This window comes from Rhinolophus sinicus, chromosome 2 (assembly GCF_057876585.1).
Source record: "Rhinolophus sinicus isolate RSI-liver-muscle chromosome 2, RSI-T2T, whole genome shotgun sequence".
NCBI classification, from domain to species: domain Eukaryota; kingdom Metazoa; phylum Chordata; class Mammalia; order Chiroptera; family Rhinolophidae; genus Rhinolophus; species Rhinolophus sinicus.
This window is the reverse complement of record NC_142502.1, coordinates 100,127,078-100,142,902: the sequence shown is the minus strand read 5'-3', so window position 1 is coordinate 100,142,902 and position 15,825 is coordinate 100,127,078. Positions and strand designations below refer to the sequence as shown.

Here is a 15,825-nt window from a genome sequence, read left to right as displayed (position 1 = left end):
TGTCACCAAGTACCAAAATTAATTCAAAATGGATCAAAGACTTAAGCATAAGACCTGACACAATAAACTGCATAGAAGAAAACATAGGTACTAAACTTATGGACCTTGGGTTCAAAGAACATTTTATGAACTTGACTCCACAGGCAATGGAAGTAAAAGCTAAAATAAACGAATGGGACTATATGAAACTTAAAAGCTTCTGCACAGCAAAAGAAACCATCAACAAAATAAAGAGGCACCCAACTGAATGGAAGAAGACTTTTGCAAATAGTGCCTCCGATAAGGGGCTAATATCAAAAATATACAAGGAACTCATGAAACTCAACAACAAAAAAACAAACAACCCAATTGAAAAATGGGCAGAGGACCTGAAGAGACATTTCTCCAAAGAGGACATACAAATGGCAAATAGACATATGAAAAAATGCTCAACATCACTAATTATCAGAGAAATACAAATCAAAACCACAATGAGATATCACCTCACCCCAGTCAGAATGGCTATCATCAACAAGACAAATAGTAACAAGTGTTGGAGAGGCTGTGGAGAAAAAGGAACCCTCATACACTGTTGGTGGGAATGCAGACTGGTGCAGCCGTTATGGAAGGCAGTGTGGAGGTTCCTCCAAAAATTACGAATAGAATTGCCATATGACCCAGCAATCCCTCTCCTGGGTATCTACCCAAAAAATCTGAAAACATTTATCCATAAAGACATGTGTGCTCCAATGTTCACTGCAGCTTTATTTACAGTGGCCAAGACGTGGAAACAACCAAAATGTCCTTCAATAGATGAATGGATAAAGAAGTTGTGGTATATATACACAATGGAATACTATTCAGCGGTAAGAAAAGATGATATAGGTACATTTGTGACAACATGGATGGATCTTGAGAGTATAATGCTGAGCGAAACAGGTCAGACAGAAAAAGCAGAGAACCATATGATTTCAATGATATGTTTTATAGAAACCAAAAACAACAAAAGAACAAAACAAACAAATGAGAAACAAATCTCATAGACACAGACAATAGTTTAGTGGTTACCAGAGGGTAACGGGGGTGGGAAGTGGGAGATGAGGGTAAGGGGTATCAAATATATGGTGATGGAAGGAGAACTGTCTCTGGGTGGTGAATACACAATGGGATTTATAGATGATGTAATACAGAATTGTACACCTGCAATCTATGTAATTTTACTAACAATTGTCACCCCAATAAATTAAAAACAGAAAAAAGAAAATACTGATCACCTAAAAGATACCCACATACAGTTGTCTCATTATTTTTGGAAGAGGGTATGGTATATACTATTAACAAATATTAAACATAAAACTAAAAAGCTCTGACTTCAGAAAGGATGGACTCTTAAAAAACACTTTAATAGTAATGAGTGAACCAAAAGTAAGAAAAGGGAAAGAAACACAAAGGGAAAATTGTGCAGAGGACAGAGGCTGATAACAATGAGCAGACCAAGGCCAGCTGCCTTGGTAGAGTTGACCATTATCAAGACCGACAGGGGAGTGTTCACTAGGACTCTTAGACTCTTTTCTAGACCCCTAGCTTCATCTACAGTGGCATTTTCTATGTACAAGATTGAATGTTCTAAAAATGTTCATAAAGTACCAGAAGAGTTCTAGCTAAATAGTAAATATTGCCAAGAGACACACTTTACTACAGTGTGTGTGAGTCTAGGTGTTGTTTCACTGTGTCGGTTAATTCTGATGGTAAAATTCAGGCTGGTTTTCACTAGAAGTAACGGAAATATTCTCTAAGCCATCGGCACCTCAATTTTCCCAATATCAAGTTTCCCATGCAAATCCATGATTTTTCTGGATATAGACTCTATGGATGTATCAAAAATAAATTATCATTCAGTGATGATTCCCTTTTAACATTAGGCAAAATGTAGAGTAATTAGAACTCAGTTTAACATTTATTACCCTGGAAATTAAGAGTTTGAGTAACACATAATAGCAACATACAAGATAAATTTTTACATTAATTAAATACATAAATATTTTGTTTAGTTTTAGTTCTAATATAACTATGAAACAGTAAACACTTAAGTTTCATGTCATTTGGTGTTATCAAACTGCTTGTCTTAGAGATAGATGTGCTGGACTTTGTACAGGTCCTAGATCTCACTAGTCTGATTAGGGTGTGCATTAGCAAGTCCAGAGGGCAGTCTATATGCAACAAGCAGCCAGTCTGCCAATAAATCAGTTTAAGTTCCACTGGTCACCAACTGTGAGGAGAAGGTGAGGGCAACAAAGACAGCCTGAGAAATACTCCTGAGGCCTTGAAAATCGGTTGACTGGGCACCCAGTCCAGCCTGGGAGCCTTCAGACCTTATCATTCTGAAGTGGCTCCTGAAAAAAGGCAATTTTGAAAAATGAAAAAGTCTACAAAGATGAAATTCATTTAGATGTTGAAGTGAAGGATTACCAGTATTTATTCTTATGCTTGGTTACATATTTTTCATAGACTAGAAAATACCAATGTTTTCTACAATTGACTTCAATCTTTGAAAAGTATTACAGACTTACCGAAAATATTGGCACCTCGCTGCTAAAATTACCCTGTGGGCAGGAAAACGTTTCTTTTCCACAACAAATGTGACGTCGCCATATTCTTCTCCAATCAGCAAAGCACCGATATGTTCAGACAAAATGTGCACATGATCAATTTCCCCCACTGCGGTAAAGGGGCGAAGAGGGTGGCTGTTACTCATCTTGTAGAACAGATGATAGTCACTGATCTAGGATATAAAGAAGGGATGAGAGTTAGTGGGGGGGGGGAGTGCACTTAGGACATCACATACCATAAACACAGCTAAGAAAAAATGTAAAGTACTTAATAAAATCTCATGAGAGAGAGTTCATCATTACTGGTGTCTTTATTAACCCATTTATTCTGGAAAGCAATTCAGCTTGCCTCCATTAAATCCCCTATCTTCACTGCCTTATCACACCAGAAAAGCCAAAATCAAAGCCAGGGTTTTCAAACACTAACAGCACTTAGAGCACTCACAATCTACAGAGCTGCTCCCACAGGTAGGTCCCTTATTTCTCAGTACCTCAGGAAAAAGAAACTCAACCCCCAGAAGAACTCGTCTGTTAGCACAGATCTATTTAATAAGGTAAAGTACAACTAGTAACCACTCCCAATATCAGTCATTCAGGAATAGATTTAGACTCTCACAAACAGAACAAACCATTGCATTTCAAATAATTTCAGAGGCTTTGTTCTGAAACCTTCTTAAATATTTTGTTTAAAAAATTATAAAATCCCTGGATTTACAAAAATAACGACATTATTAATGAAGTTTCTAGCAAGCATCCTAATCCCCCTCAAAATAAGAAAAACCCCAAGTATTTTTCTCAAACTTGTGCTGATGATCATGTCGCTTGTTTACGCCAAACATTATTTAATCTCATTTCAAGCACTTCCTTGCTTCTGTGTGTAATTCCTATCTACAAATGTAACTGGAAATCAAAGAGCTAAAACTTGATTAACATCTTTCCATTTAGAAAGGGGAGTTATATGCTCCGATGGCTAAAAATGTTTCTACTCTTCAATCTCCACTGCATTTGCAGGTACTGCTTTCTCAGGTGTCAGTACCCGGCGTGGAGGAGAGCCTTCTCGAGCCCCTTGCTGCCCAGGGTGGAGACGTGGCTGACAGCTCAGAGATGAGCCAGCTACTCTGTGCCACACCAGAGAGTAGGGGAATTGAGCCAGATATGCTGTCTCCATCAGCCCTCCACACCTTCCAGAACTCTCCATTTGGACGGGGAAGGATTAAAGGTTAAGCCACTCCTCCTAATCTTTAATCTTTCACATCCAGATCCATTATTAGCAAAGTGTGTGAAAATGGCCTTTATCCTCAGTGACTGCAGTGGCAGCTCCTCACAGTCCAGGCTCTCCAGTTACTGCTATTCCACGCCCACCCCTGAAGAGGGAGCGACAGCCAGGGCTGTGATGCAGAGGACAGGACCCTGGAGGAAGCGTTAGGCAACAAGACACCCACCCCACCTAAGTCAGTACACAAGCTCCTAGCCCCCTACCTAGGAGCACCCGAGGGCTAGCACCTTCCCCCCCAACTTCCACTGACAGAGCAAATTCCTTTCCTTCAACTGCCACCTCCATTTGAAAACTCTAAAAACAGAATCATATCCAGTCACCTGTATATAAAAGACCAAATGCAGCTTTAGAGGATCCATTTAGGAGTGTCAGCAAATCATGTGTAAATCAGTCATATAATGTGTGATACAACATCTAACAGGAGTTTGGCAAACTTTCTGTCAAGGGTCAGACAGTAAATATTTTTAGGCTTTGCAGGCTATACGGTCTCTGTCACAATACTATTCAACGAAAAGCAGCCACAGACAATAAGTGAATGAATAAGCATGGCTATATTCCAATAAAACGATTTCCAGAAAAGGGCGGGATTTAACCCTCAGGCTATACTTGGCAAACTCCTGCTGTAACGGGATCGAAGATCGACTATAATCTAGAAAAAGGTTCAAACTGTTTCAGTTTTTGGTTTAGGTTTCTGGTGGAGGGTCTTGCCTTCAATTTGTAAAAAACACAATACCTGTGAAGTGCAATAAAGGGACGCGCAATAAAAGGTGTGCCTGCACCCAGTAAATACATTCACTGATACAACTATCTCTTAAAATTTTATCTACATCATGAGTTAAGAGTCAAATGACTGGTAAAGTGATTGACAATGATGGATTTTTTGGTTAAAAGTAAATTTATAATTCTTCAAATAATACATAATAAACAATACTACATGTACAAGTATAAATATCACCTTAATAGGTCCTCCAGATCTGTACTTCTTAATACATATAATTTCATTATGTAAATTTCATTTTAATTATGCTTTTCCAACTGGAGACATAAAGCGAATATTGCCAGGTATAGAATATAGCTACTTAGTATGGAATAAATGCAATTTTTATTGGCATATATAAAGAATTTTAATTAGACCTGTGATTCTCAATGACCTTGCCACACATTGGAATCACATGCGGAACTTAAAAAAAAACAAAGATGCTCGAGCCCCTTCATCAGAGATTCTGATGTCATTGGTCAGAAATGTATAATCACTATTCTGAAGTGATTCTAATGAGCAGCCTTGAGAAGAGCCACTGAATCAGACTGTTGCAGGTTCAGAACCCTTACTCACAACAAAGTATCCGCTGAGAAACAAAGTATCCGCTGAGAAAATTCATTTAGGATATAATTCCATGTTGAATCTTATTGCAAACAGGCAAATGGTGCAAACAAAGTTATCAATGCCAAAGCTTGTATGCAGAAAATATTTTCACCTGATGCCCTAGCTTATGTATAAAGTGATACTTTGGGTCCACCCACTTGCATTTAAAAAAGCCTGTGTTAGAAACCACACATCAATAAATTTAATTTTTTAAAAGACCAATTTTAATTTCATAATTAAATTGGGGGGTGGTGGAATTTAAGTTCACTGTTTTACCCTGTGATTGTTCCCATGAGATTGTTTCCACACCTATAATGACATGGTTAAATTAGGTGGGGTTTTGTTGTTGTTGTTGTTTTAAGTTATATTTTTTAACTCTACCACTGCTTTTTAATATCACTGTTTGGGCCTGTCATGTGAAATGGACTCTCATGACTCAGCATATGGTTGTGCTTACGGCTCTGATTAAAGCAAAAGAAAACCGAGCAAAATCAACAAAGGTTTAGAAAAAGCACATGGGGTAAAGTCTGAGGGAAACCAGACAAGCTTCCAAGGACCCTCTCCCAATGGAGTTACATTGGATGTGCTTCATTCCCCCAGCAAGGAGTGACAAGTGTTAAATCTTGCCAACGAGGAAGCTGGATATAGACTCAATACCCAGGGTGTTTAGTGGGGGAGGAATGGGGGTTACTGCAGGTAGCCCCTGCCTAGCAAGGATCCGAATTCCAGACTCCAAGAAGGAAAGCGGTGTTCAACATAAACGATACTGTTTGTACAAACACTTTACGTGAGCTCATCAATTCATGGCAGGAGCCCTTCTAAAATCTGTTTCCTGATGCCACACAAGGGTCTACCTTGCAAGCAGGCCTTTAAAGATAAAAGTTCAGTAATACTATCTTAACTCTTTTTTGTATATCCCCAGAAACAATCAGAGGGTCTAATAATGTGAGCAAAGCACTGGAAACAAGGAGTCTACAAACCTACCGGGTACATTTATGTAATCTTAGATTTGGAAAGAACCTACCACAGTTGCCCAAATGTATACCTGACCCCTGACCTCCCATATGCCAGATCCAAACTTTTATGGACAGAGTTCTTCAAAACTTCAAGGATCATGTAATTCCAATGTTAAACTATTCCTGTACGAATAGGAAAAAGTAAAGTTTTCGGCTGCTTCTTATGAAGCCAGTGTAACCCTGAAACAAAGATGTACCATAGCCACACACTCAAAAACCAGGAGAAATGAAAACAAATGCTATGTACAATATTAGAAAACAAAATTAAGCAGAAGGATTCATGACAGAGTGGGTCAATTTCAAAAGGATGGAAGACTATCAGGAAAAATAATTAAGTTATCAAATTAAAAGGTCAAAGGAGAAATAAATCATATAATTAGCACTATAAAAGCTCAAATATCTTTTTATATACACATTAGTAAGTTTATTTTTTTATGTTTTAATTGAATAGGGATAAAATGATACTTTCTTAACTTGACACACACAGGCACAAGTTAACTGTTACAGGTGTAAGCACCTGGTTAATAATAAAACACTAGAAACACACCTAGGAAGATTAGAAATAAGATAAACAGGTCTACTCTTCTCACTGTTAGCATTTTTCAGGAACAAAACAGTGCAATTAAGAAAACCAAGTCACAGGTAAATTGAAGAGGAAACAAAGAGGCAAAATAATTACTGTTGCTGATAAATCTGATTGCCCACATGAAATACCCACGAGAATCATATGAAGACATAGGAGAGAAAATAAGGAAGGTTCACTAAGATGACAACATAAAATTATCAACTAAAAATAAAGAGTACCTTTCCATGTCAAAATAACCAGCTAGAAAATATGAGAAACAAATTTGCAATTTGTAATTGCAAAACACATGCAATACCTAGAAATACCTCATAGAACATGTAAAGGAAATTATAAAACTCTATTGAGGGAATTAAGAAAAATAACTGACGAGACATACATTGTTTGGAGATAGAAAGATCCAATGCTGTAAAGAGACCAATCGTCTCTAAATCACACTATTAAAAACAGCATACTTAATTATTTTATTGCACTTTACACTGTGAACAAAAACAATGCTTCACTAACAGAAAGCAAAATTCAACAAAACATTCTTGGTAGGGAAACAGTTAAAAAAACAATTTGAAAAATGGGCAGACGTTGGAAAATTGGGAATGAGAAATTACAATTTTATTTTTATCAAGAGGTTTTTTTAAGCTGACACAGCTCTAATTAATACAGGAACCAGAATCACAGCAGAGTTTTTAAAGTAAATTGGGGTAAAGAGTTCTTCAGGAAGAATAAATATGTCATTTGGTATATATCCTAAAAAAAGGAGTAAGAGGAATCCAGCTTACTGGATGAGAAAGCAAATTATAAATTAGAGTAATTAAAACAATGTCATATTAGAGACACATATCATTGGAACATATTAGTCTAGAAAAAAATCCAAGTATACACAGGAATTCGGTATGTACAAATGTAGCATTTCAATTCAGTGGGAGAAAAATATGCATTTTTTTTTCACTAAAAGATCTGGCAAGCCACTTTGAAAAAAGTAAGGTGAATATTCACAGAAGAACACAAAATTAAGTATATAAGGATGTCAATTTCAGCACTTTCTGTAACAGCAAAAAATTGGAAGAACTTAAATGACCACTTAAAGAGAACTGAGTAAACTAAGTCTATACAATGGAATATTATACAATGATTTAAAAAGAATAAACTTAAACGCTACTGACATTGAAAAAAATCTTAAATATCTGTATTTGCATGCAGAAAGACAAGCTATAAAACAGTATTATAGTAAAATCTTATTTTGTTAATAATAAAAAGCAAACACCAAATTGTTAATGAGGGTTAACCCAATTTGATCAGGGTTGTGGAAAAAGTTTTACATAGAGAGCTACATATTTCTGTAATGTTTAAAATTTTTGTAACAAGTATATTTTGTCAGAAAACTATATACAAATATTTCAATAACTTTGGCCACTACAATGACAAAATAAATTCGCCTGTGTATGAGACAGCAAGTGTGTAAATTTGCCACGACCAGTAGCGCCTGATTGACTAAGAGAAAACGCTAAGCAGAGGGACTACATCTTATCCCCACAGATAAAAACTGAAAACAACTTGAAGGCAAGGACAGAAAGTTCATTACACTACGACAGGCAAACAGCAATGACTGTCAGCTACCGGGCAGTGCAGCCTATGAGGACACTCTGTCTGACACAGCCCAATAAAGATCCTCCCCTAGGGATTGTCGGTATGACTTCTAGACCGAAGGCAGACTTTCTCCAGGCAGGCAAAACGCTCCAAGGGGCGCTCCTGCGGCCATTCACAGGATAGAGCCGGGATAATCTATTCACTCCCGCTGCTCCTTCCAGGTGGGAGGAAGGAGAAAGTAGGAAGGCAGGGGAAACAGGGACTTACTCTAAGAGAGGACAGGGAGATCGCAACCAGGAAACCTCACCATTGCGCGTACCCTGCACAATTATTAGCTGAGGGTTCTGGGACTTCACATGGATTTATTTATCAGGGATGGTGGCATAGAAACGACACTATTTTTTGTGGTTGGCCAACTTACATGGATTCAAATACATCAAAAAGTAAATAAGAAAAGACAAAAGCAGCACTATAAAACTCTCAGGGTTACATTTGGGAGACCACCTCAGGGATGGTGTAGATGCCTGAGCACTGCACTGTACACCTGAAGCTGAACAATAATGAATGTCAACTACAATTATGTATATATATATATATATATATATGTGTGTGTGTGTGTATATATATATGTGTGTATATATATGTATATAATTACAAGAGGTGGAGTACAGCATTAGGAATAGAGACAGTGGAAATGTAATAATGGCTCAGTGTGATGTCAGAGGGGTAGTGGATGTGGGGAGGGGGGTTCACACAGTGTGAGGGATATAAATGATAAATGTCTAAGGATTACTTTGTCTTGTGCACCGGAAACTAATAAAAAATAATTCTCAGGGTTAGTGCCTGTTTATGACACAATGAGAAACCCACACCCATTTGTTTATAATAATAAACAATGTGCATCAATAAAGTGAAACACTACACGTAGGGCATAATGTTGTAATGTTTTAATCACCTCTTCAGGAGTTTGAAAAAACCATGGCGATCTAAAGATCAGTTTCTTTACTTAAAGCTCACTTCCAGCAGAACTGTTTACAAACTCTTCTTTAACAAGGGTTTGCCACATTTTTCAGAATTACAGTTTACTCTCCAGAGTTTAATCAGGAAATGACAAAGAGCAAGTTCCACCAGGAAGAGATGCCACTGAGTCCTTGAATGTTGTATAAATCTCCCCTGGGAAGCCCGCTCTCTCCACCTGCCTATTTCCTGACTGAAAGGCCTTTATGGGGAAAACCACCTTCTGCTCTTTAATTGCAAACTATAAAAGACCTTTCTCTTGAGGAAAGAGATGGCATTTACAAGCATATGGTTTAGCACTTTCTTTCTGCTCTTGGTACCCAGTGGGGTGTAATTTGAAGCAGTATTCCTTAAACTTTAAATGAGTGTCACTTGGGGAGATAAATGGTATCATGTCTGCATCTTAAACACTCTAAAAAACATCACAATCTACATTCCCGTGGGAAGGATACCTCACTTCTTTTGATATATACTCTACCCATGTCAGCCAAAAGCTTGAAGAAGCAGGTGTAGAATGGCCATACTGGTAGGTGTAACCTTGGTTCTGATATTCTGCAAATCCAATTCTAAACCTTGCAGAAGAGTAATAACACCCGGGCAGTAAGGTGCTAACGTGAGAAATATGACAGGAGTTCATGGGCATTTTCTCGTCTCAGGATTCCTGAAATGTCTTTGCCTGGGAAAGATGAAATGATTACTAACACCCAGTCCGGATCCAAATTGTTGTCACTCTATGATATTATGTGTTTGTAAATAAATGTTTATGGATATGCTCAGCTTCAAACACTGAAGAACTGTATCATAACAAAAATATTTGACAAGATTATTTTATTGAGAGCGTATGTAAGTAACTCCATTTACCAATTCCCACATTGATTGTCCACTTCTCTGCCAAGGGACAAACTAGTTTCTGAATCTGTATATGATTCATTCGATAAGAGATTTATTACGCTCCCTCTATAACACAGGCCCAGTGCTAGGTGACAGAAACACAAAGATTAATAAGTGATAACTTCGCTACCTTTGAAGGCCTCACAGTCTACTGAGGAAAGAAGGACTAGATGACAAATAATGTCAATTCTACAACTAGGGAGCCATAATTTGATGATTTTTTAGAAAGTCAGATACAGTTATCGTCCGATTGTTCATAATACCATACCCAAACAACTACCACTGTGCTAAACACAATACTAAATCAATGGGAACTCAGATAATTGCTACACTCTTGTATCAGAATAACAGTTAATATTCAAATAACTGGCTACCTGCTCTCCAAAACGGGGTGTTCACATCCCAAGGAGAGTGAAAACAAATCATAAAAGTTTGGTAAGAGAACCTTAACACTTCTATTGATATGTATTTTAAACTAGAAAAAGGAGGAAAAAATAAGCTTTAGTAATATTTAATGTGGATGGATACAGCCTCTCTCTCATGATCTGTGTGTCAAAAACAGTCACTTGTGTCATAAGATAAGGCGGTATCTTGAGAGCAGAGGGGGAATCCCACAAAGTGGCAGGACTGAAGGCAGTGTCATCCTTTGCTCAAGGGAAATATCAGGTTTACCTGGGTCCTTGCTTATGCGAATTTGCCAAATGTTATCTAGTTTTAATTCAATTACCACTCACAAAATGACAAGCGGATTAAAAAAGGTTCTTACAAGGAAGCCACTGATTGAAGAAAATGTAATCTTGGTAACACAAGCAAACAAGAAGAAATGGCTGTTATGACAACTCTACTAAAATGAGAGTTTATAAGGCGATCCTGCCATGAGTGCTAGAAACCTAATGCAGAGTACAGTGAATATCAACAATATAATATTATAATCATGAAACTTGCTACGACACTAGAACTTTATTCCAACCACTAAAAAGCAATGATAATTATGGAACATGATAAAGTACTAATTATTGCTACAATGGTAATCATGACAATATATAACTGTATCCAATTAACATGTCATACACCTTAAACATTTACAACACAATGTTATGTCACATACATTTTAATAATAAACTGACTCCCCAAATTTGAAATAATCAAGATCATTTGAAGCATACACTATTATTAACAATGAACATCCATACAAAAGGAATTAAAACATATGTTCAATAAATACACATTGGTTGAATGTTTTAACCCCAAAAGAAGCTTAAAACAAAATTACAATCTAGTAGCCAATTCACCATTTTGCAGTAGGTGCTCAGAAAGTACTTCTCACGTAGTAATAACGGTTACTACTTACTCATGATTTACTGTGAGCCAGACAGAGCCTGCGCATTTCACACAGACTATCGTATCTAATATGCAAAGAACTGGATTAGGTCGGTACTGCTTTTATCCTAATTTACAGATATGAGACACAGACAAAATTAGGCAACTTGTCCAAGGCCACAGACAACGAATAGTAGATAGAAACCAAGGTCTGTCAAGGCCCTGAGCTTACACAAGTTCTGCTGTGGTTACATGGAATTAGAAATGATTCTGACTCAGACTCTTAGACTTGCCAACTAGCTCCTCAGACCAGCAATTCTCAAAAGTTTAACACACCCTATTTAAACCAGGGAAAACATATCATGGATCGTAAGAATAAAGTGCCGATTTCCTAGCCAATATTTGGATATTACATATAAATTTGCTTTACTAATATAGAGAAACTAATTCATATTTTAACTGTAATGTAGTTTAATTCTAGAAATAGAAAAATTACAGACCAAGAATATTGTTAATACAAATATGCATCAATATACATTAAAGGGATAACTGAAAAACCTACACCAAAATTACACTGATAATGAGAAGGCTAAACAGTAATTTGTAATAATAATAAAAAAAAAACCAACTAAAAGCACAACCAACTCAATAAACACTAATGATATGTATCTTTCCAAAAATGTAAAGTAATTCTATCTTAAGCGTGTTCATAATTGGAATGGGAGCTTTGCAAAGCTGTCACAGATCGTATAGAAAGCAGACTTCTTAGAACACTAAATCAGAACCCTTTATCAATTCTGTATTATGCTGCTGTGGATTTGTGCATGCTACAGTTTGCATACCCTCAGTCCTTCACTTGATTGGTTCTTATTGGTTATTAATAAGTTGCCAAAGGATATGGTTATATATGTATATATATAAATCCATATATATGAGATTTTATATACATATAAATATACATATATATATACATATATGATTTTATATGTGTGTGTGTGTGTGTGTGATTCTATGAGATCACCGGAAATTAGCCAATTTTGATCCGAGCGCACCAGTAGCCCTGGGCCATGAGAAATGTTTTCCTAGACCAGGCAATACTCCTGGCTCAGTCTGGCAATGATATCTAATTCTGTGGTGGTTGGGAGAAGCTCCTCTATAATTCAATCACAAAATACAGAGGGTGCCAAAAAAATGTATACACATTTAAGAAAGGAAAAAGCTGTATTAAAATTGTAATATTCTATATTTACGGATAACAAAAGATGTAAACAAGTCATGTGTATACATCATTTGGCACCCCATTATTTTGGTACCCCCAGCATATAACTCCCAAGCAAAAACAGCCCAATATATAATATGCAGTATTATTTTTATTTTCTATTCAAGCCTTCTTCAGTTTCTCTGGATCCAATCTCTAATTGAAACAATCTTTCCCAAATACCTGTAAACAAAAACAAAAACATTCAAATCAGGTATCCTAGAACAAAATAAATACCAAATTACCCAAGTGAGCTTCAGTGTATTATGTTTTAAGTTTCCCCAAATACTGAGGCTTGTTGCTTCTTCCCTACACGGTATCTTCTTGAGCTCATCTTCAGAAAGGGATAAGGTACAAAAACTTAGCATCAGATTTTATTAATCTAAGTGCTGAATGTCCTATGCCATCCAGCCACCAACTTTCTCTCGGTGTCTCAGCTCCTGTTTGTTCCACTGGGTAATTCCCTATAAGGCAACCTCTATAAGATGGGATGACTTTTGGGGATAACAAGTCAGACTGCAACTCTAACAAGTGGCCATCACTCAATACATCTCAGTTTATTTAACTGTCCTTTTACAGCTTCTCAGCCTAATTGGTCCCAAGTCCACTGAAAACTGCATGAATTGTATGCTGGGAACAGAAAAATATACATGCACCTGGAGCCAAAAACAAAAAGTCATGATGAGTGCAGAGGTTATTAGTTGTAATGATATTTCAAAATACAGGACAAGCCATTTCTGTTTAATTTCTTCAGGGACAACTTATGGGTTTGTAATATTCTTGCCCAGATTTAAATTACGCGATACTTTCCTAATTAATAAAGGTTATTATAGCACGAATACCCATTAAAACAGTACAATCATCAATTGCAACAATTTAATTTCTTTGTTAACAGCAAAGCTACTGTGAACAGTTGCAAAACTGTCTATACTAAAACTTTGGCTTTTCATTTGTACATGTTATAAAAATGTCCTACTGTGAACACTTTGATGCCGTTCGTTAAACCCAGATATCTTGGCGTGAGATGTTCATGAAATTGTGAAATAAAAAAAGATCAACTCTTGAGAAATTAGTCTTCCTAATCTTGATTTAGAGTTTATTTGTTGCCATTCTAGAACATTATCTAAAGGAAATGTTCACAAATTATACTAGTCTTCCTGTTGTTCCTATGTAGTTTCTTCCCTTTAGTTTTATAAGCATTGTCTTTGTTCCTCCAGCATACTATTCTTACTCCAATGGGGAAAAAAAGAAGAATGAAACTCAGAGGTAATCATCCTGATGTAGTTTAGGAATTACTGTCCAAACGACGGCCACTGATCGAAATCTATCGGCAAAGCCAAGTCCACAGCAAAATCCAAATCCATAGGGTGTACTCAAGAACAAGCAAATGAACAGCACATGTCAAGCAAATTTTCTTTTTAGGAACAGGAAAACTTACGGAAAATGTTCAAGAATCCCACACCTTTTAAGATTAAGAAATTGGACTATTCCTGTAAAACTGTCACCCTTTCACGTTCCAAATTCAATCTGACCCAAATCTGCCACAAACCCCCATGAATAAGCAAATATGAGGCCTGCCTTTCACCCTCTTCGAGTGCACATATAAATTTCATTTACACTGTAGGAGAAGCAAACCCATAAAAAAAGACAATCATGTATGTGGTTTTTCTTCTGTTTTAGAACAAAAACTCTAAAGGGTACAGGATGGGTCTTCCGTATTCTGGGCACTAATACCCCTGAGATGCTCCTGAATAATTGATGACTTTAGGATTAGACTGCTATCCTCAGATTTAAACAACATTCACGGACCAAATTTAATTCACGTCTAATATTGAATTCTATCTCTTTTATCACCATCAAAATATACATCAAGGCTGATCCCTGTTCCTTAGAATTTCATCAGTTCATTCTTCACCTGAGGTTATAATCTTGACATGTGACCCGCTGATGTCACTGACACAAATTCTCACAGCCCCTCAAGAAAAGATATTACGACCATGCCTTTATAAGAGAAATAAGCCTGTAACACAGGCTCCTGAGGAATAAATATATTGACACAAGAGGAGGAAAATCTATTTATACTTTAGAAGCAGAATGATTTCTCATTCCTAAGAGAAAAAAATAAATTGTGATTAATATTTTTTCTTTTTTTATTATTAGTTTCAGGTGTACAAAACAATGTAATAGACCTTTATACCCCTCACAAAGTGATTACCCCCTCCCCCCAATCTACTACCCCTCTGACATCACACACAGCCATTATATTTCCACTGTCTCTATTCCTTATGCTGTACTCCACATCCTGTGATCGTATATATGCATCATATATATGATCATACATATTAAATTAGAGTTGACATTCATTATTTTTCAGCTTCAGGTATTAATAATTTTTAATATTATTACGTTGATTTCATTTAGTTGAAATGCTATCACATTATTCGATAAAGATAAAATGAGCAAATGTAGCAAAGATACTGTAATAAACAAATGTCTGTGGTCTATTTTCTTTTCCGAGTTTATACACGAAGAAGCTTATATTTTACTTGGCTAACAAGTTAGGGTCAGCTTCTCATGAAGAAACAAGATTCATAAAACACTTTGTTGTGCTATACCTGTGGCTAAAACTAAAGTTACCCATATAACTTGTAGGTAAGGTGGGTTTTAAATAATGGAAGAAGGTAGCTTTTTAGGGATATTAAATGAAAGATGTTCCGTGCAGACAACAAGATGGCAAAGGGCAGAAGTCTCCTGATACTATCGGAAAATGTGAGACTGAAAAGGAAGTTTGTTTTCAGTAACAACAGAAGAGACAATATAACAGAACGGTAGCACCTGTGCAATATATAACGTGTCTAAAGTAAGAAGCCTCCACGGGAACACAGGTCAGGGGCTGGGAAGTACTCATAGTTCTTCGGGGTCAGATCTA

At 36.7% G+C, this 15,825-nt stretch overlaps 1 protein-coding gene across 1 annotated transcript in view; it reads right to left on the bottom strand.

Annotated features, from left to right (window-relative positions):
• BTBD9 (BTB domain containing 9) overlaps window positions 1–15,825 on the bottom strand; it is a 397,135-nt gene that overhangs the window by 351,586 nt on the left and 29,724 nt on the right. The window contains exon 2 of the mRNA XM_074332880.2: window positions 2,550–2,761. Within this exon, the coding sequence (XP_074188981.1) occupies window positions 2,550–2,734 (185 nt within the window). The 5' untranslated portion in view covers window positions 2,735–2,761. The remainder of the gene's footprint in view (window positions 1–2,549; window positions 2,762–15,825) is intronic.